The 20,530-nt window shown below is 38.2% G+C and overlaps 1 protein-coding gene across 7 annotated transcripts in view; it reads right to left on the bottom strand.

The window, feature by feature from the left end:
• fbln2 (fibulin 2) overlaps positions 1-20,530 on the bottom strand; it is a 187,234-nt gene that overhangs the window by 52,402 nt on the left and 114,302 nt on the right. For all 7 annotated transcript variants that reach the window (XM_087994267.1, XM_043707999.2, XM_043707995.2 and 4 more), the window contains one exon: positions 8,705-8,908. In XM_087994267.1, the coding sequence (XP_087850393.1) occupies positions 8,705-8,908 (204 nt within the window). The remainder of the gene's footprint in view (positions 1-8,704; positions 8,909-20,530) is intronic.

Below are 20,530 nucleotides of genomic sequence, written 5' to 3'. Positions count from 1 at the left end.
TATTGAGTACAGGAGTTGGGAGGTCATGTTGTGGCTGTACAGGACATTCGTTAGATCACTGTTGGAATATTGCATGCAATTCTAGTCTCCTTTCTATCGGAAAGATGTTGTGAAACTTGAAAGGGTTCAGAAAAGATTTACAAGGATGTTGCCAGGGTTGGAGGAGTTGAGCTATTTGGAGAGGCTGAACAGGCTGGGGCTGTCTTCCCTGGAGCATCAGAGGCTGAGGGGTGACCTTATAGAAGTTTACAAAATTATAGAGTCATAGAGATGTACAGTATGGAAACAGACCCTTCAGTCCAACTCATCCATGCCAACCAGATATTCCAACCTAATCTAGTCCCACTTGCCAGCACCTAGCCCATATCCCTCCAAATCCTTCCTATTCATATACCCATCCAGATGCCTTTTAAATGTTGCAATTGTACTAGCCTCTGCCACTTCCTCTGGCAGCCCATTTCACACACAAACACAGGGGTATAGATAGGATAAATAGACAAAGTCTCTTCCTTGGGGTGGGGGAAGTCCAGAGCTAGAGGGCATAGGTTTAGGATCAGAGGGGAAAAATATAAAAGAGACCTAAGGAGCAACGTTTTCATGCAGAGGGTGGTACGTGTATGGAATGAGCTGCCAGAGGAAGTGGTGGAGGCTAATACAATTGCAACATTTAAAAGGATGGGTATGTGAATAGGAAGGGTTTGGAGGGATATGGGCCAGGTGCTAGCATTTGCGACTAGACTGGGTTGGGATATCTGGTCGGCATGGACAAGTTGGACCGAAGGGTCTGTTTCCGTGCTGTGCATCTCTGTGACTCTATAAGGTTACAAACTGACAGAAGTCTTTACATCTTCTGATGTTTCTTCATTCCATCATGCCAAAGTTTCACACTAGCATGGGCTCTGTGGAAAGAATAGCTGTCATTCGAATGTCAAATGGCAATCAGGATGGCTAGGCCCTCTCCCTTCAGTTTTGTAGCAACTAAGTCACTAATTTGACTGTAACTGCCAAATCATTGGACAAGGCTTTAAGTAATTTAAACAGATTTTAAACTGGGCTTGCCAATCATTACGGTTAAATTTACTCTTATTAATTCAGTTTTTAAAGTTAAAAATATGTTGGGAATTAAAATATGTATGAAATAGAGTACTTGACAGTTAATCTCTCCCCTTCACTGTATCCAGCACATTTTACATTCTTACCAGACAGTCAGGGGCAAAATGAATGTTAAATATTGTCTGAACAATACAGGAAACTTATCCACAAGGAAACAAAGAATGCCAGGAAAATTATGTAATGTTTGAAAATACGTATCAAAATTGCATAGAAAACCTAATTCATTGTCACAGAACCAAGAACAATATCGCTCCACTCATGAATTCTTCCAGATAAGTAAGGAGGGAAATTATAACAGATCTCAAGACAAAATTATGTTAACTCATTTGCAAGTTGACACACTAAGTAAACCAAAGAACATCTTCTATGCATAATTAGATTGCATTAAGATTTATTGAGTTGGCTCCACAGTTTACTCACAATATTCGCCTAATAAATAATCACACCGGGTTCATAGGGTAATTAAAAATGATGATATACAATACATATATAAAGAGACTCTTAGCATCCCACAACACAAAATCCCATCCAGGGACCTTTCAGTGGCTTTGTGGATTTTATCTTGACTACTCTATCTAGAAAAATGTTTCATAAAAATAAAATGTATCATTTGAATGAAGTATTTCCTTAATCCAACATTAACATTATCTTTTATTAGTTGAACTCTGAATCCGTTAGTTTGCTTTTTTTTTTGGCTCAGTTTTTCTCAATAACCCTAAAAACTTGTATACCCCTACAAGATACCCGAGCTACATGTGTCCTAAACTGGAAAGTCCAAATCAATGTATTCCTTCTTAATAACTCTAAATTCCATTTCCAGATCAAGACAAACAGAAACAGCAAAAATAAATCAAAAGTGACATCCAAAACAGTCAATGTTTTTGTCATTTGTCCACAATTGGAAAGCTATTGAGGTCTCTTCTGGAAGAAAAAGTGGAGAGCATCAGAAAGGGGGGCTGAGGAGTAATTGGATTATGGATGCCACCGACTGGTTGCAGGTGAGCTATTGTGGATATGTGAAGTTGGTCAAGACAAACAAATCATGGTATGTCATTTTCTGACAGACGGCAACAACAGAAAACTCAGGCCCAAATACTGAAGATTAGCTTCCTCGTCCATTTCTGCAATACCTCCAGTATATAAACATCTTTCATCTGTTGGCAAGTAGAATTGGATAAAGTATTCAAGATGCAATCTTCACAGAATGTTGTACAGTTTATGCATTAACTCCTCTGGTTTATGTTCTATTGCTTTACTTTTCTAGATCAACATTGCATTGACTCTACTCATTGGCATTCTGCATCTGTTGTACATATTTAATATTGATCCAACTCAAGACCTCCAAGTCACTTTCCACTTTATTCTCAGCTATTTCATCTCATTTATTTTTCCTTCTTATGTGTCAGTCCTTACAATTCTCTGATTTTTTTTGGCTATCATTCTGTCTGCTGATAATTTGTTCAATTCATTAGACAATTTCAAAGCTGTCTCTTCTGATTGCACAGTTCATTTTCACTTGGTATCATTTGCAATTATGACCAGTCTGCGCTGAGTTTATAAATCCAGATCATTTATGTAAACTAGAAATAGTTGTGGATCTGTAATGCAGTCACTAAACATGCACCTCCAACCTGAACCATTGAACAAAATCATGTCGATAGCACTCATTGGAATAAGTTTTCAGGGTTCCCGTCTGGTGGAAATGGGACAATGCCACTTCAAAAGGTAGCCACCTAATTAAAATTGAGGACATTGCAGCCCTTGTGACATGCACTAAGTAGTCTTCAAGAAGAATTCGGGTTTCAAATGATTTTGGCATTTTTGTCAAGGAACCTCCAATTAATTCAGGGTAGCATGGTGGCTCAGTGGTTAGCACTGCTACCTCATAGCACCAGGGACCTGGGTTAAAATCCCACCTTGGGGAACTGCCTGTGTGGAGTTTGCATTCTCCCTGTGTCTGTGCAGGTTTCCTCCGGGTGCTCTGGTTTCCTCCCACAATCCAAAGATGTGTAAGCCAGGTGAATTGGCCATGCTAAATTGCCCATAGTAATAGCTGTGTTAGTCCAGAGTAAATATAGGGTAGAGGAATGAGTCTGAGTGGGTTACTCTTCGGACAGTTGATGTGGACTTGTTGGGCTGAAGACCCTGTTTCTACACTGTAGGGAATCTAATCTAATTCTCTTACAGCAGGTGACATTTTCAGGTGTTGGCACAGAGTTTCTTGTAAAGAATAATAGATTGCAGATCTGTTTTTAATGTCTGGCACAAATGAAACCTTGATTTACCTCCTCTGAAGTAAGGCCAGGTATGTTAATAAACCATAATTTGCTATGGCAGGGAATCCAGCGATATTTGCCAATTGTTACACTTGTCCCGGCACATTTAGATTTGAACATTTTTTATATCACAAGCTGCTAGAATTGTCTGTTGATAATATCTCATTGAGGGATACCAAGCATGCAGAAACTTAAATCCAGAGGAAGAGGAACTATTTCTTAAATAAATAGTGCAAAAACCAAGAAGGAAAAGAGAATTAGAGAAATTTAATTCAATGCAGACCCAATACAGCAACAGAAATATAGAGGCAGAAGGAAAATAAGCTAGAGAGAGAGAAAAAAAGTAGAAATTAAAAACACTGAAAAATTTATGAATTATATATTTTTAAAAAATAAATACTAATTAAATGATGAAGGAAAGAGAGATGTAATAGTTAATTCTCAAAGTAAAATATACTGTACATACCTGAGTAATAGTTGCATTTTTTGACTACTTTCTAAGGTTAAATTTATAAGGTCGACTATTACATGGATACTACTTTTGAAGGGCTGAAATTGATGGCCATCAAAATTCAGACTGTATCATTAGCAAAAGCCCAACTGATCTCTGAACAAAAAAAAATTATGATAATTCTGAACGCCTGGAGTGGAACACAACAGCCAGCGGACTTGAAGACCGGGAGCAGGGCAGAACAACTGGCAGACTGGAAAACTGGAACACGACGTGACGGCTGGCACACTGATTCATAAACATTGATCGGTTATCAGTGAAGAACTAGGGTCGACCTTTGCATGAGATATGTGGAATATTCCAGGTTATTTGGCCAAAAATACGGGGTTGACTTTTACATGAGATTGACTATTACTCGAGTATATACGGTAATTTAACAGTAATTATCATTGATTGCATTGTTCAAAGCAGGAAAAGGGTAAAGTTAACAGATTTGCGGCAAACTAAGTTTATTTCCACCTTGCAAATGCTGCATCTTCTACTCAATGCATTTCAATCATAAGTCAGACAGCAAAGTAACATTTTCAGCTACATAACCTAGTCAGTAGTGTTTGTGTACTATGTTTAACCACATACTTGGCCCTCACCTACAGCTGCTGTGCAATTTACATGGAAATAACAGTAAATGCCTTGAGCCTCATTGTATTCTGATCGCAAAATTGAGACCATTGTTACAGAACTGAAAACACTTAGCTTGTAGGCTTACAATACCTTTATGCTCCACAGTTGAACTTTTCGATACGTGATCATTGTATTAAATTAATGGGACAAGTATTATGCCACTGGTACCCTACTTAATAGATAATTAGTTCTGTCTAAAATATTTTATGTATTATGTTTATGCTGTATGTTTGGTAGGTGAGTAGTTGCATGAATGGGATAATGCTTCTGAGGTAAATACGTCTTCTCCCATTTTTACTCAAAGAACTAAGAAACAAAAATATATGAGACAAAAAAAACTCCATATTCTCCAAAAATAGGAAAGTTGCATCAGTGTTTCAGAAAAAAATTTCAATATTATTTAGTCTTGCAAAATTTTTGGTATGGAGGATTTGCATTATAAAGAAAGGCTGGATAGACTGGGACTTTTTTCACTGGACCATAGAAATTAGGAAGTCATGTTCAGCAAAAAATTATCTATTATCAAAGAGACATCCAGCACAGAAAGACACTATTTTGTCAATTATGCATGTGCCAAGTCTGAGTATTTGAAATGAGCATCTCTGCTTCTGAAGCATGAAGATTAGTGACAAGTTCCCTGGTCTTAAGTCAGTTGAGAAAATGACTTCAAAATACTTAAGTAACAGTCAAAGTTTTTTGAATAAGTGAGTTTTCTTTTCCATTTCCTCTTTCTGGGTTGGATTTAAACCCATGACACAGAAAGGAACTGAACGATACGACGTTTTGTACTGAAACAGATCTCATTGCCATGTTTGCTGATGTGTTAGGGTCCTTAGCTGTGTGTGGGCAGCCTCAAGCTGTTACTGACTACTCATGCATTTAGAATAAAAACCTGCCTTTACAATTAACAATTGGCAATCTTAGCACTAACAAAAAAGAGATATTCAAGATAACACAGCACTCTCTTGGCAAAATTATTTATTTAGTTTTATGTAAAATACGAAGGAAAAGGCAATTACTTCAGGCAAAACTAAAATCTCCAATTGGTTCCAGCTGTCTGGCCATAATACAAATCTTAATTCTAGTCAACTTACATTTTTGCACATTCTAAATCTTGGAGAGGATAACAAGCAAAATTGCTCTAATTTCTGTTAAAAAAGCAGTGAAGGCTACATTTTCTGAGTTATTCCTTATAAATTACGAGTGAGTAGGGAACTGGTGAGATTTAATGGATCTTTACTCTCTTCTATGAGCCCAATTTTGCTTGTTCTTAATGGTGTATTGGCATCCCGCAACGCCACCATTTGTTGCCCATCCCTAATTGCCTTTGAGCTGATTAACTGTTTAGGCCAATTCAATGGGCAGTTAAGAGCCAGCCATATTGTTGTGCATATGGAGTCACATTTAGAGCAGCCAAATAAGCACTGCAGATTTTCTTATGATCACAACTGACAACAATAGTGGATAAGGTAGATTCCAGAAGAAACCTGGCTTGATAATCCTTGCAGTTGGTTACTGTGGCGAATTGTCACTGAACATATTCCCATGAGTCTGCAAATATTCTTTAAGAACACAAGTTTATTATAGAAAGGAAAAGAGATCAAAGCTAAAGCTAGTTTCAAAAAGTCGTAACATAAACAGCAAAACAAAGTGTCAGGCTACATTCTAGCAATATCCTTTACAGATACTCAACCCCAGTAAATATCACCCCAACCCCAACTCCTTTTTGCTTTACTGAACTGACTATTTTCAGTTTTAAACATTCTCTCCAGCTGTGCAGGCCTCAGTAGGTTTTTTACAGTTCTTTTGACTTTAAAGCTTATACACAAACTCTCACAGCTTGAAGACTTCATTTACTGGTATCATAGAGTCATACAGCAATTAAACAGACCCTTTGGTCCAACATAATCTCAAACTAAACTAGTCCCACGTGCAAGCTCCTGGCCCATATACCACTAAACCTTTCCTATTTGTGTACTTATCCACTTGTCTTTAATACTTTGTAATTGTGCCCATATCCATCACTTCTTCAAGAAGTTCATTCCACATGCAAACCAATCTCTATAAAATGTTTGCTCTCATGTCTTTTTTAAATCTCTCTCTACTCACCTTAAAAATGTGTCCGCTAATCTTGAAATCCCCCATGCTTGGTAAAAAAAAATCTACCATTAACCCTACCTATAACCCTCATGATTTTATAAACTTATGTCACCTCTCCACTTCCTATGGTCCAGTGAAAAAAGTCCCAGTCTATCCAGCCTTTCTTTATAATGCAAATCCTCCATACCTGCCAACATCCTGTAAATCTCTTCTGAAAACCTCTCCAGCTTAATAATATCCTTCCTATAACTGGGCGACGAGAACAGCACACAGTACTGCAGAATAGGCCTCATCAATGTCCTCTACAACCTGAACATGACTTCCTAATTTCTATTCTCAAAAGGACTGATCAATTAAGGGAATCATGATAAATGCCTTCTTAACTACCCTGTCAATAAGTGATGTAAACTTCAAAGAATTATGTACCTGAACCCCTAGGTCGCTCTGCTCTACAACATTACCTAAGGCACTACCATTAATTGTATAGGTTTTACCCTGTTTGTTGCACCAAAATGGCATTTTTCTGCCCACAGACTTCAAACTCTTCTGCTGGGCTAAAACTGATCCCCTGAACTGAAAGTTTGATTGCTGTATGAACTTAAACTAAACTAGTGGTTCCTAGTCGGTTCTCTCTGTCTGTCATAAAATCGGCAGTGTAAATATTTCATTTATTAAGGTTGCAAGTATCCTTCTAAGCATTTAATTGAGTCACATACTTTTTTGGAAGTTATGCAGTTAGGTCACTTTTCCACATAACTTGCTGACCTCTTAAAATACCATCACAGAACTAAAACCAAAATTCACCAACATCTGGGATCTTATGAACTACAAGTGTTTTTACAACAATTGATGATGGTTGACATGGTCACCATTATTGAAACCAGACTTAATAATTGCATCTAAATTCTACTAGTTGACATGGTAGGATTTGAACTCATGTCTCCAGACCATCAACCTGGGCTTACTAGATTACTAGTCCAGTGATACTACTACCACACTACATCACATCCCTCCCTAACCAAACTGATGGCTCTCCTGCCCAATCCAAAATCCAGCACAGTCTGAGTTGTGATTTTAGACATTGGATCAGTTTTTAATCTTGCATCATTGCATTGAGTTAATTTAGGCAAAAGAGTAGGAGCAAAACACTCACCTTCCTGTTCCCAGCATATCAGAATATGTAGGCTGAGGCACTCCCAAGTCTACCTAACACAAGCACAATGCCTGTAGATGATACACTTCAACCACATGCTTCAATGTGATCTAGGCAATCTCTACCATAAGCAACCGACAATACCTTAAGAATGAATTCCTTTGTCCATCCAAGCATTTAGTGGAGCACTGGTTAGGCACACTTTCTAATAAACCTGGTCAAAAATGGTATACATCTGTGGAGAAGGTTAGTTTTGAACCTAAGTCTCCTGGATCATAGGTTGGGATACTACCACTGTGTCACAAGAGCCCAGACAGAGCACAGATTAGAGCATTTACTTCTTAAGCAGTAATGTTTCTGAGCAGTATTTAACAGAAGCAACTGGGTATCATCCATTTGTGAAGAACAGGAGAGATCCTCAGGTGTCCTACTTTCAGAGAAGCCCAATGAATTGTGCTAACTAGGCACCGGGCATAATCATATAGTCATACAGCAAGGAAACAGTTGTAACTGTACCCGCATCCACTACTTCCTCTGGAAGTTCATTTCACAAATGAACCGCTCTCTGTGTAAAATAAATTGTTCCTTATGTCTTTTTAAAACCTTTTTCCTGTCATCTTAAAAATGTCCTTTAAGAGATGGACCTTTCCTGGAAAAAAGGATCTTATGAGCAGAAAGGCCAACTTCATAAGGTGGACGCTAATCAGAAGTTGACATTAGTGTCACCAGGATAGGGCTGGTAGCTGTTGGTAATGCATCCAATCAAAACCCAGGATTGTCAGGTGTCCAAGCAACAGGTAAGTAAATGATGGTGAGAATGGGGCATACAGGATAAGGGGAAGAAGGCCAGAGTCAGGGATTGGGGACAGCTCGATACAAGCAATGTTTCTAATGGTTCTTATGATAACTGTAATTATTGATTTCTCTCACCTGACTTGCAGGAGTGTCCATCTTCTTGTAGAATATATCCTGGGAAACACATGCACTCATAGGATTCTGCTGTTTTCATACAGAAATGCTGGCACAATTGTCCAGGGTACAGCGAACATTCATTTAATTCACCATCAGTTATGTAGTTGAACGTAGCCTCTTCATGCACAGAATGAGCTTCTTTAAGACTTTCTGTTTCTAAAACTAAGGAACAAAATATTATCAGTTATTTAGTTCAGTAACACCAACTGGAAAGCACCTTCAAATTGGAACAAACAAAATTGCTCCCAGACTTGCTCAAGACACTCGGAGCAATTCAGAAGTGTTTCCTGAATCATCGTTGTGTAAGGTAATAGTTCTAAAAGAGTTAATATTTGAGCTATACTGAGTCTGACTAGACTGACGTTCTAACTGTATTTGTATGGAGAATCAGTTGAACTCTGGCACAGTTTATCAATGAAAGCATGTGATTTCTCCACCTCTTGTCAGTAATACCTAAAATTCCTAAGAGTAACTGAAACTTGCATTTAAATACTGAACTGCAATAGGCTAACCCAGGTAGAAGGATCGCTGGCAGTACTTTACTCACAACTGCAAGTAGCTGGTACCAAGTCATTACATCTTATTATGATAGTCATTGAACAACATGTCAGGCAACAATTTACATAGAAAAATAGATGCAGGGGGTCCTTGATTTACAAATGCCTGATTTACAAACATGATCTCAAAAATCTCAATGGGCTGAAGGGCTTTTTCTGTGCTGTGTGACTCTATGACTCTATTGGTGTAATTTTAAAGATGCCATATATGACGAGTACTCATGAATGGCTCCTTTATCTTGTCCTGTATTGTGTTCCATCTTGGGTACAAATCGACTTGCAAACAACTCCAGAACAGAACCCATATGTAACCTACACATTATATGTGTTTGCATATAAGCAAACTTTGATTCATTTCAAACACCAATACATAAATCAGTGGTTGTTTGAACAATTTCAAAGTTTCAACTGAAAGACTTTAAGATTTTTGATCATCGAGTGTTATAAAATTAAATTTTTCTGTTTGGAGTTTTCAATGTTAGGATTAAGCACTTCCTGATCATTTACTAATGTATGTAATTGCAGACTAAAGGGGCACAGTATGGTTTTATGAAGCACCATAGATGACGTCTTCACTGCATTGCAAATCCAAGAAAAATATAAGCAATCAACTGCTTGATATGGACATTCTGGTCTCACAGAAGTCTTTGACTCTATCAACAATAAAAACTTATGGACTATCCTTCTCAAATTTACCTGCTCTCAAATATTTTCTCACTGTTCTCTACATGCTCCATAATGCCATGCAAGATCCAGAACCACAGCAACCTATTACAATGAAAAATTGGGCTAGTCAATGGCTATATGATCACACTGACCCTCTTCTCCATCTTGCTCACTGTATCACTGCACCCCATCTTCAGTATATTACAGACAAGTATGGAGTTAACATACAAAATAGTCAAGACAACTATTCAACCTAAGCTGCCTTCAATTTGAAACTAAAATCAGTTCAACTTCAGTCATTGAGCTCCAGGATGCAGGGTGCACCAAAATTGAGCTCCAGATAATTATAGATTTTTTTTTCTATAAGATAATGCACTATTCATTAAATACCTCGAAAACTAGGGTCTTCCTCAAAACAGCCCTGAAGCTCAAACCCTTCCCATATCAATTAAGACCAATGCAAGATCCTGGGAAATTTGGACTATTTTTCACAACTTGGAAGCCTCAAAGAGGCAGATATAGGTGTCAAAATCCATCTCCAATGTGCCACCTCAGTTTTTGGCTTAATAGGGAAAAGAGAAGTTGAGAAACAGGATATCAAAGCCAAGACTTAGTTTATGGTTTACCAGATAACAGTGATCTCCATATTCTTAATATGCATCAGAGATTGAACAATCTATAATAAGCACTTCAAAGCACTAGTGAAGTACCATCAGCTGTGTCTTCACAAGATAATCCAAATCTGGTGAAAACAATAAATGTCCAATAGCAGATTTCTCTCCTAAACCAATGTGACCTGTATCAAGGTGCTAATTCCTCAACTGGCCCCACTGGGGAGTATACATTGTTGACATGGCTGCCTCCAGACCCCCGAATCAACTGTAGTACTCAGACTCAACTGCAGCAAGAAACCTCAGCAGAACACAGAAACAGTTTGGAGACACCCTCAGAACATTCACAAAGCACCCAAATAGCCCACTGATATGTAGAAGTCTCTGGCCTCTGATCAACCAAAATGGAGAAGGTTCCTTTGGGAAGGTGCCAAACACATTGAGAAACATTCTTAGGAACAAGTAGAGGTGAAGCTGAGGCATTAAACAATGTGCATAGACCTCTCCAATGATATATCTATCTGAACCATCCAACTGCTCTGTATGTGGCAGAGTCTGCTGATCATAGGTTGGACTGTTCAGCCATCTCGGAAACCATCAAACCAACGTGGGAACAACTCATCCTCCATTCAGAAGGACTACTCAAAAGGAGGAAGATCTCTCTTGTATTCCAGAAGAATGAGCCTAGGTTTGATCTACAGAGAAAGACGATCTAAGAAGTACTACTTCCTCCACCACTTATCTTTTATTCCCATCAATGTTAATTCTAACATTTCTAATTTTTACCAAATGAGCTCATTTTCATGCTGTGGATAATTTTTTTATCTTTGATTTTAGCACCATAGGTTTGGATTCTGGATGAGACACTTGCAGATACATTAAAAAGCTAACTGACATGCAAGGATGTCAATAGGATAACAATGGCATTTTAACTGGCAGCTGAGCCCTGTCAGGCTGCAACAAGTTTGTAGTAAAGATGAACAGACTGTGCAGTTAAGTAAACTTCTTTTCTTAGTGGGGTCAGATTGGTCCTCTGGGGCGATGAGTGTATTGCACATGTGTCCTGGTTTTCCAACTTGGACATCACAAAGTCCAGACACAATTAAAATCAATCCTTGGGTTAAGACTACTCAAAATGACTTCATGTGGCAACCTTACAGATGGAAGACATTTATTCCATTAGCTTATTTTGTAACAAATTCCCAAGTGAAAGGGAAGTGTCTATGTTGCGCCACTCTGTTTTCTTGGTCTGTTCCCCAACAGTGCTTACTTAGACTAGGCAAATCACACACCCACATTCACAACATTAGATTTCACAAGGGTGTGAGACATTTTTCTTCTAATGATACAAGTTTTATATTCAATCTTTTCCTTTCAAGTCCCGAGTTGTTATTGTCCATCTGATTTCCATGCTTTATATCATATAAGGGCGCAACATATCCCAGCTTAGAAATAATGTGGAACTTTGGAATCATGCAGATGCTTTGTTGTGGCTAAGGTAGGAATATGTGACTAATAGTTTTAAAGATAGTATGATTCTTCAGAATTCAAAATAATTCCACATGTAACTCATTGACTGAAATATATCTGTTTGTTCCTTTCTTTTAAAAGTAATGACTTTGCAGGAAAATAGTTATCAGATGCAGTCATTTTCCAGTGCTGGCACTAAAAGGATTTATTGGAATGCAAGAACTTCATGATGTGGCAAACACAGAGTAATGTGATGTCTTTAAAGAAGACAGTATTATGTGGGTGGAGATTAACTGCTGAGGACACCCTGCCACCATCCAAAAGTTAAAAATGGCATTCTCCTTTTGTTATTTCCACATAAAGGCAAGACTTCCTTCCATCTGTCCTCATCACACTGCACATACAAAAACAACGGAAAATGTGAAAGAAGCCTTTATTATACATGCCAATTTCCATTTGTCTATTTTTATGACCCCACTAAATACTGTTAGCATCAAAATCATTGAGAAAGTAGCTCAACACTGAAAGTAAGTGATTTAATTAAATTTGTAATAATTCATAATGACATGCAAGACTAATTTCTGTGAAATAACCCAAAATTATTGTCTTTTCTTCAAAGTACCTTCCTTTGAGTTGAAAACCATCACATAACAAAATTAAAAGATACTCTAAGAAAAGAACTGCATGAAGCTGACTTCAATTTAAATCAACTAGATTTTAAAAGGAGTACTTTTCATTTCCAAGCATTTGCTTATCCATTAGAGACAAGAAAGAAATTTGATTTATCTAAGGCTATTAACATCCTTAGGATATCTTAAAGCACTCCTCAGTCAATGAACTATCTCTGAATAAAGGTCAAATGCTGCAGATGTTGGAAATTTGAAACAAATACAGCGAATGTTGGAGAAAATAAACATCCATGGAGGGAAAGAGTTACTGTTTCAAGTCCAGTAGGATTCTTCTTCAGAACCGAATTATTAGAATTCAACCGTCTTTGAAGTTTGCTATTTGTTGCTTTGTAGGTAGTGGGGTTGCAGTAGCTGCAATTTTCACACAATTACAGTCAGACTTATCTTAGCTTCAGATGTTCACATTTGAGGATGGATTTTATTCAAGACAGGCACTTTTGTTTGAAATGTATTATTTGGTGCTATATTTTAAATACAATATGGAATTCCTGACTTTGTTATAAATTTACCTTATCTTTTTACATACTTATTACAGAAATTCTCTCAAACTATAGGCTGGAAAAGCTTTCTCTCTTTAACTTTGTTCCAGGTCAACGTAACAGAAATAATATGATTTCTTAATAAATGGTCATTTATGGGTTTTTTTTTGCTTTATCTTCTTTAAATTTGCATGATTAATAGGTACTGCTTCAATTTTTAAAAATTACTTTACTTATCATTCTTCAAATTTGCAGTCACTTCAATTTCCAGTTTTGACATTCCAAGTTAAGAAAACCAAGCTAGCTTACACTTTTGCTCTTCTGCTACATTGTTGGGGTACAATTAAAATTATACTAATAACCTGGATTATTGTAGTGTAATGTACATCAAAGAGTACTTTCCACTGGTCTTTGGAATTTGTCAGAATCTCCTGCCAACACATTTTTCTCTTCCTTTCATTTGGCTCCACCTGAAGACAGCTTCAGAGCTAGAGCCAAGGTATTGTTTCCAACACACATTTCTTTTCTGCCAACTAGAATCATCTGTGTTATTACTTCAACCATCAGTTTGATGCAACAGCATATTCCTAAATGAAATTAAGTCCCATCTTTTCTCTATAAAGAAAAATGTTAGTAAATTTTTATATTGAATCTACATACAATTTCATTGGTTATTTTTGATTAATATTAAACCTTTTTTGCAATGTGTTTTCATAGCCACAGAATAGGTGAATTTATAGCTACAGCATCGTCTACACTGTACAACATTCTTTCACTGAAATCAGTGTGAATAGACTTAGGAGGGCTTTTCACTGAATCTTCTAATCATTTAAAAATGGCACACAGAATCGGAATGCTGTAGTCCTCCCCCAATCCCCATATTTTCTAACAGATCCCATGCTTGCTAGTTATATAAAAGAGACTGTCAGATTCACAGATGAAGGCAATTGGAACTCAGAGGGCCACTTGAGTAGACCACATTTAGTTATTACAAGGACCTTAACTGTGTGAGTCATGAAGTTATAACGTGGATGTAAACACTTTTTTAATGGTGCTGCAGGCCTACTGATTTTCATAATCTCAAATTTCTGAACGTACCACTCTATGAAAAGAAAACTAGCTGCTGCTGTCGGTGATTATTCAAAGGAACCCTATTGGCAAACTAGTTCCACATACATCACAAGGCTCCAGCCATAAGAAATGCCAGTTATGACAACTCAATGGAAAAGTTGGAATGAGTGAAGGGTGCGGGGAGATTTTCAAAATCATAAGGGGAATCGACAGAGTAAATAGGCAGAATTATTCCTGCTCGTAAAAGGATGGCAAATAAGAGAACACAGTTTTAAAGTGCTTTGCAAAGGAAGCAAATGTGTGGTCATAGAGTCATCACGTTGTACAGTACGGAAACAGACTCTTGGTCCAGCTTGCCCATGCCAACCAGAAATCCTAAATTAATCTAGTCCCATTTGCCAGTGTTTGGCCCATATCCCTCTAACCCCTTTCTATTCGTGTACCCATCCAGATGCCTTTTAAATGTTGTAATTGTACCAGCCTCCACCACTTCCTCTGGAGCTCATTCCATATATGCACCACCCTCTGTGTGAAAACGTTGTGCCATAGGTCCTGTTTATATCTTTCCCCTCTCATCTTAAACCTATGCCCACTAGTTTTGGAGTCCCTTATCGTGGGAAAAAGACTTTGGCTATTCAGCATGCCCCTCATGACTTTATAAATCTTTATAAAGTCGCCCCGAACCTCCAATGCTCCAACCTATTCAGCCTCTCCCTATAGCTCAAACCTTCCAAAACTGGCAACATGCTTGTAGATCTTTTCTGAATCCATTCAAGTTTAACAATATCTTTCCTATAGCAGGGAGACCAGAACTGAACACAATTTGTCAAAAGTGGTCTCATCAATGTCCTGTGTAGCTGTAATATGACCTCCCAACTCCTATACTTGATGCACTGACCAATAAAGTATACCAAAAACCATTCTTCACTACCCTGTCTACTTGTGACTCCACCTTCAAGGAACTATGAACCTGCACCCCAAGTTCTATTTGTTGTGCAACTCTCCCCAGGACCCTACCATTAAGTGTAAAATCCTGCCCTGATTTGCCTTACCAAGTTGCACACCTTGCATTATCTACATTAAACTCCATCTGATCAAGGTCTTATTATACTCTGAGATAACATTCTTCACTGTCCACTACACCTCCAATTTTGGTGTCATCTGCAAACTTACTAACCATTCGTCCTATATCATTTATATAAATGACAAAAAGCAACGGACCCTGCACTGATCCTTGCAGTACACCGCTGGTCACAGGCCTCCAGTCTGAAAAACAACACTCCACCCTCTGTGTCCTAACTTCAGCCCATTTTATATCCAAATGGTTAGCTCTCCCTTAATTCCATGGCATCTAACCTTGCTAACCAGTCTGCCGTGCAGAATCTTGTCAAGGTCCTTGCTGAAGTCCATATAGATAACATTCAATGCTGTTTCATCAATCTTCTTTGTCACTTCTTCAAAAAACTCAATCAAGTTACTGAGATACAATTTTCCATGCACAAAACCATGTTGACTATTCCCTAATCAGTATTTGCCTTTCTTAATATATGTAATTCCTAACTTACCCACCACTAACATCAGGCTCACTGGTCTGGGGCAAATATTTTCGTAATGTTAGTAGTCATGTTTGGACTGCATTGACTGGAAGTAAGTGTGGTGGAGACAGGTTCAATTGAGGCATTCAAGAGGGCATTGGATGTTTATTTAAATAGGGAGAATGTGGAGGGATTGTGGAAAAGGCAGGGATTATGAGCTGGCACTGGCTCATAGAGCTGGCACTGGCGTGATGAGCCAAATGGCTCATCAATCTTCTGCTCTGCTTCTGCTCTGTAGTGATTGGAACCAGGTTAACCTCATTTACCACGAGGTCCTTGATTGGGCCTGTCTGACCAATATAACCAGGAAATTACAATCTCCTCAGTCAGGGTGCTGGCCATAGCCAGTGTACCTTGCAAAGGGTGACTTGGTGATGGGAATACCAGCCTCTGTGCAGTTCATTCATGCTTTGTAATACAATTCTGTGATTCTAGTTCAAGTCTGAATCCAGGACTTGAGCATAAAATTTAGACTGACACCTCAGTGCCATTCTGAGGGATTGCTAAACAATTGAAGGTGCAGTGTTTTGGATACAACACTAATCCAAGGCCCCATTTGTCTCTTCAAGTGACTGCAAAAGATTCCGTTGCACTATTTTGAAGAAAAAAATGACTTGCCTGTCAATGAATATCACAAAGCACATTATCATATATCTGTGGCTGTAAAGCACTTTCAGGAATACTGTGATCCTGAAAAGTACGATATAAAATGCCAGTTTTTCTTTCTTCTTTTCGAGCTTGCCTCCTGATGGGAATGATTCAGCTGCTCTCTGCTATCCATCCTCTGTTAGGTTTGGAATTGAGCTGAAAGTTGCTGGGGCCAGATCGGAGGGTTTTAAAATGTTATCAGCTCACAATGTTGGGAGTTAAAATCCAATCTTTTGTCTTTTCTAAATTCCTTTCCAATATTTCTATTTTTCCAAATGTGGCATTTGTAACTTGCTGATTTTTTTTAAAATCAGGTTTTTATTTGTAATGTTCAGCTTTTCAGTGAACCTTTTTGCACAACAGAATAGCAGCTGTACTTTTAACAAAAGAACTTGCAAAAATGTAACATTAGGAGCAGGAGTAGAGTGTTCAGCCCCTCGAACTTGCTTTGCCATTCAATAAGATCGTGGCTGTTCTGACTGTAATCTCAAATCCACATTCCCACCTACCCTGATAACGTGTCACCCCCTTGCTTCTCAAGAATCTATTTTCCACTGCTTTAAACATATTCAAGGATTTTGCTTCCAAAACCTTTTCAGGAAAGAGTTTCACAGTCTCGTGACTCCTGAGAGGCAACAAAAGAATCTGTCTCATCTTTTTTAAATGGGCAAGCCCTGATTTTTATGACAATGACAACTTAGGTATAGATTTTCCCAGAAAAGGAAGTATCCTCTTCACAAACATTTGCATGTAACTGATTTACTTCACCTGAATTTTCCCAATCACTTGACTTGTCTGTGGTATTATCACTTAAAATCCTTCATATTTCTTTTTCATATCTGCTCTCCATCTGCAAAATGCAAACTTTTGGTACATTAGAAATGCACTGGTATGGATTTTCAAGAAATGTGATGTCACACAGCCTAGAACGTCGATTTCGAAGCTCCTTGGATGCTGCCTGAACTGCTGTGCTCTTCCAGCACCACTAATCCAGAATCTAGATTCACCTCAACTGAGTACAATATCTGGAGTTTGACTCTGCTGAAACCAGGGCTATATGCAACCTAAGCGCTGTCACGTTTAGTGCATATGAACTTCCTCAGATAGCTGTTCCCTAGGTATTTAGAATAACTGAAAGCTGAAATGGTCTTCATGCCAGACATATCTCTGTTCTGGATAATATCGGAGACAGTAGAGGCAGAGTTTCTTATTGTGAGGTATCATGGTCAAAGACCCTATCAGTGTTTGACATTCATGCTTATTTTTGGATTGTTTCTCGCTCCAGTGTAGAAAAATGAGCTCCGTGGGAAATTTGGTTATCAATTCTTTTCAACAAGATTAATTGTGAAACCAAGAGAAAATTTAAGCCAAACTGGTGAAAAGAGGATGAACAAATTCTGGCCGATTCTTTTTTAAATTTTGAGGTCTGTCTCTTTAAAACTTTTCGGTGGAATTTCCTCAGCCTCTGAATGGTATGCACAGTAGCGAATCATTTGGGAAAATATGGTGAGAATGGAAAAATGAGATTCCGAAAGTCAAGAAAACAAACGTTCAAATTCTGCAACTAAGCTTTGAAGAATGAGATGAGAATCTCACTAGTGAGTGGTGAGGGGCCTATTTGCATGCATTAGCATTCCATTAGTAACTAACCACACCTCATTGACATGCATTTTCGTATTCTCCAACACACTACAGAAAAACTAGACAGAAACAATTCCTGACATGAAAGTCACAGTGGGTACCTGGCAATTCCAGATCGTTTCCTGTCCTTCCGAGTCCTTATTGGCACTGCATCCACAAGTATCCACTCCCTCTGCCACAAACACTCCACTCCATAGCAGCAGTGTGTACTGTCTATAAGATGCAGTGCAGAAATTCACCAATACTCCTGACACAACATCTTCCAAATCCACAACCACTTCCATCTAGAAGGACAAGGACAGCAAATACTTGCAAACTCTGCTACCTGCAAGTTTCCCCCTGATCATCCTGACTTGGTAATATATCACCAGTCCTTCACTGTCACTGGGTCAAAATCCTGGAATTCTCCCCAAATGGCATTAAGGGTCAAGCAACACCAAGTGGACTAAAAGGCACAACTATATTTTCAAAGGCAACTCAGACAGGCGATAAATGCATTCACAGCCAAGGATGCCCTCATTCAGTGAATGAATTTTCTAAGACTCCTGCCCCATATATTTCTTTTAAAAGCACTTCCATCTACTTCACTCGTGCTGAGGCTATTGATTAAACATTCTCTTTATATCATCAGATCTGCTTTTGGATTATCATATGCATCAATTACTTGGTTAACAGCTCAAAGTCAGTATTAGGTTTCTCCACACCCTACCTCATGACTACATTGTCTGCAAATGGTGTACAAAAATATGCTGACCCTATATCTCTATTCCTTTGCTTACAGCTTTGATATAGTTCTGCTGCTATAGTACCATATCACTTTTGTTAATTCATCTCTAGTATCTTGTCCTTATCTCAGAGAAAGATTCTCTCCTTCTCTTCAGAACCATAAATTCATATTTATATAGTTACACGTTACTCAATACAGCTCTCTAGTGCTGTATCTAAGTCTTTCTCCTTTACATCCTTTCTCGTGTTCTTTTCTCAGCCTTGCTGATGTAAACATAATCAACTACAACCTTGATTTACTTATCCCATTCCACTACACAACCTGCTTTAGAATTTTTGTGATGCAGTGAGTGTATGTTACTGCCACAACTGTCTGCACTGAACAGCTCTCACTGCTATGTCTCACTGCAGTTAATATCAGGAGCAAATTCCCTCTCGAATGAGCCAGAACTCTCGCCATGGAGAGGTTGTTGGGTTAGGGCTAGGGAGGACTCTGCACAGTTTTATACAATGTCATCAATGGGTGTCACTGACCATGAGATCCACTCCAATGTCTTTTGTGTAGAATGAACTGCAATATGAACTGGTAGTTTTGCTGAATGGCAGAATTTACATTATTGCAGCAATGTACAGAGGAGTTGCAAAGAAATGCACTGAGGTGTGAATGGTAACTCCGCAGGAACTTGCAACAGAGCCAGAGAGATTAGGTCCAAATTGTATGCATTGATTCTCTCAAATCATTCATTGCCTTTGGTTATTGAGTTCTGTCACTCAGATTTTTGACATATTTACTTTCAGGTTGGACTGGCAATGCAATGCAATGCAGCTTTTATGATACCTCAGGATACAAAATCAAGGATCTAGAGTCACACATGTTATAAGTAGGGAAAAGCAGTTGTAAACAGTTCATTTTTCTAAACAAAACTGAATATGCAAAGCAGACATGTAACTATTTAGAATTTGATAGCTTTATCCTTATTAAAATAGAAACATCCAGCTACTTTTAAATTTGCAAGACAATCATACATGTAATTATAACACCACTTTTTTTTAGTAAGCTATTATTGAAGTACATCTATTTCTCACTACTGCTTTCATACAGTGCATTATAAAAGTACAAACCTATGCACATTGAAACATGACAGTTAAACTGCACTACACTGTGCCAACTATAACAAATGAACTGTTGTATTATATTCCACAGACTCACAGGCCTCTGAGGGTAAATTACTGAATAACAATGAAAGCCTTTACGGCTCCTTTCCACCACTTCAGGCTATAAACATGAGTCAATCAGTCTGAATATCACCACATATACTGTTCTTTATCCCAGTGTATGCAGGAATGAGCCTTTCATAATGGTGAGCTTTCACACAGTAATGCAATTATGTTGTCTCAAATTATTAAAACTAACTTAAATAAGCTAGGATAATCACAATTCATAAACAAAAAGCATAACAGGATTCACATTCATATTGAGGAGGAGGACAGAGCAATTAGACAGTCTTGAACACTTAGCTCTAATGAGAACCAATAACCAATCTCATGGCAGGCCTCATGACTATCATTTGCAAACTAGCAGGTTTCAATGAATACTGACTAGCCAGGGTTTACTGAGCTGGTGGACTAGG

This window comes from Chiloscyllium plagiosum, unplaced genomic scaffold, assembly GCF_037043375.1.
Source record: "Chiloscyllium plagiosum isolate Xiang-an unplaced genomic scaffold, Cpla_swu_hap1 HiC_scaffold_14, whole genome shotgun sequence".
Taxonomy (NCBI): domain Eukaryota; kingdom Metazoa; phylum Chordata; class Chondrichthyes; order Orectolobiformes; family Hemiscylliidae; genus Chiloscyllium; species Chiloscyllium plagiosum.
Note: the sequence above shows the minus strand (reverse complement) of the source record. Positions and strands in the feature narration are given on the sequence as shown.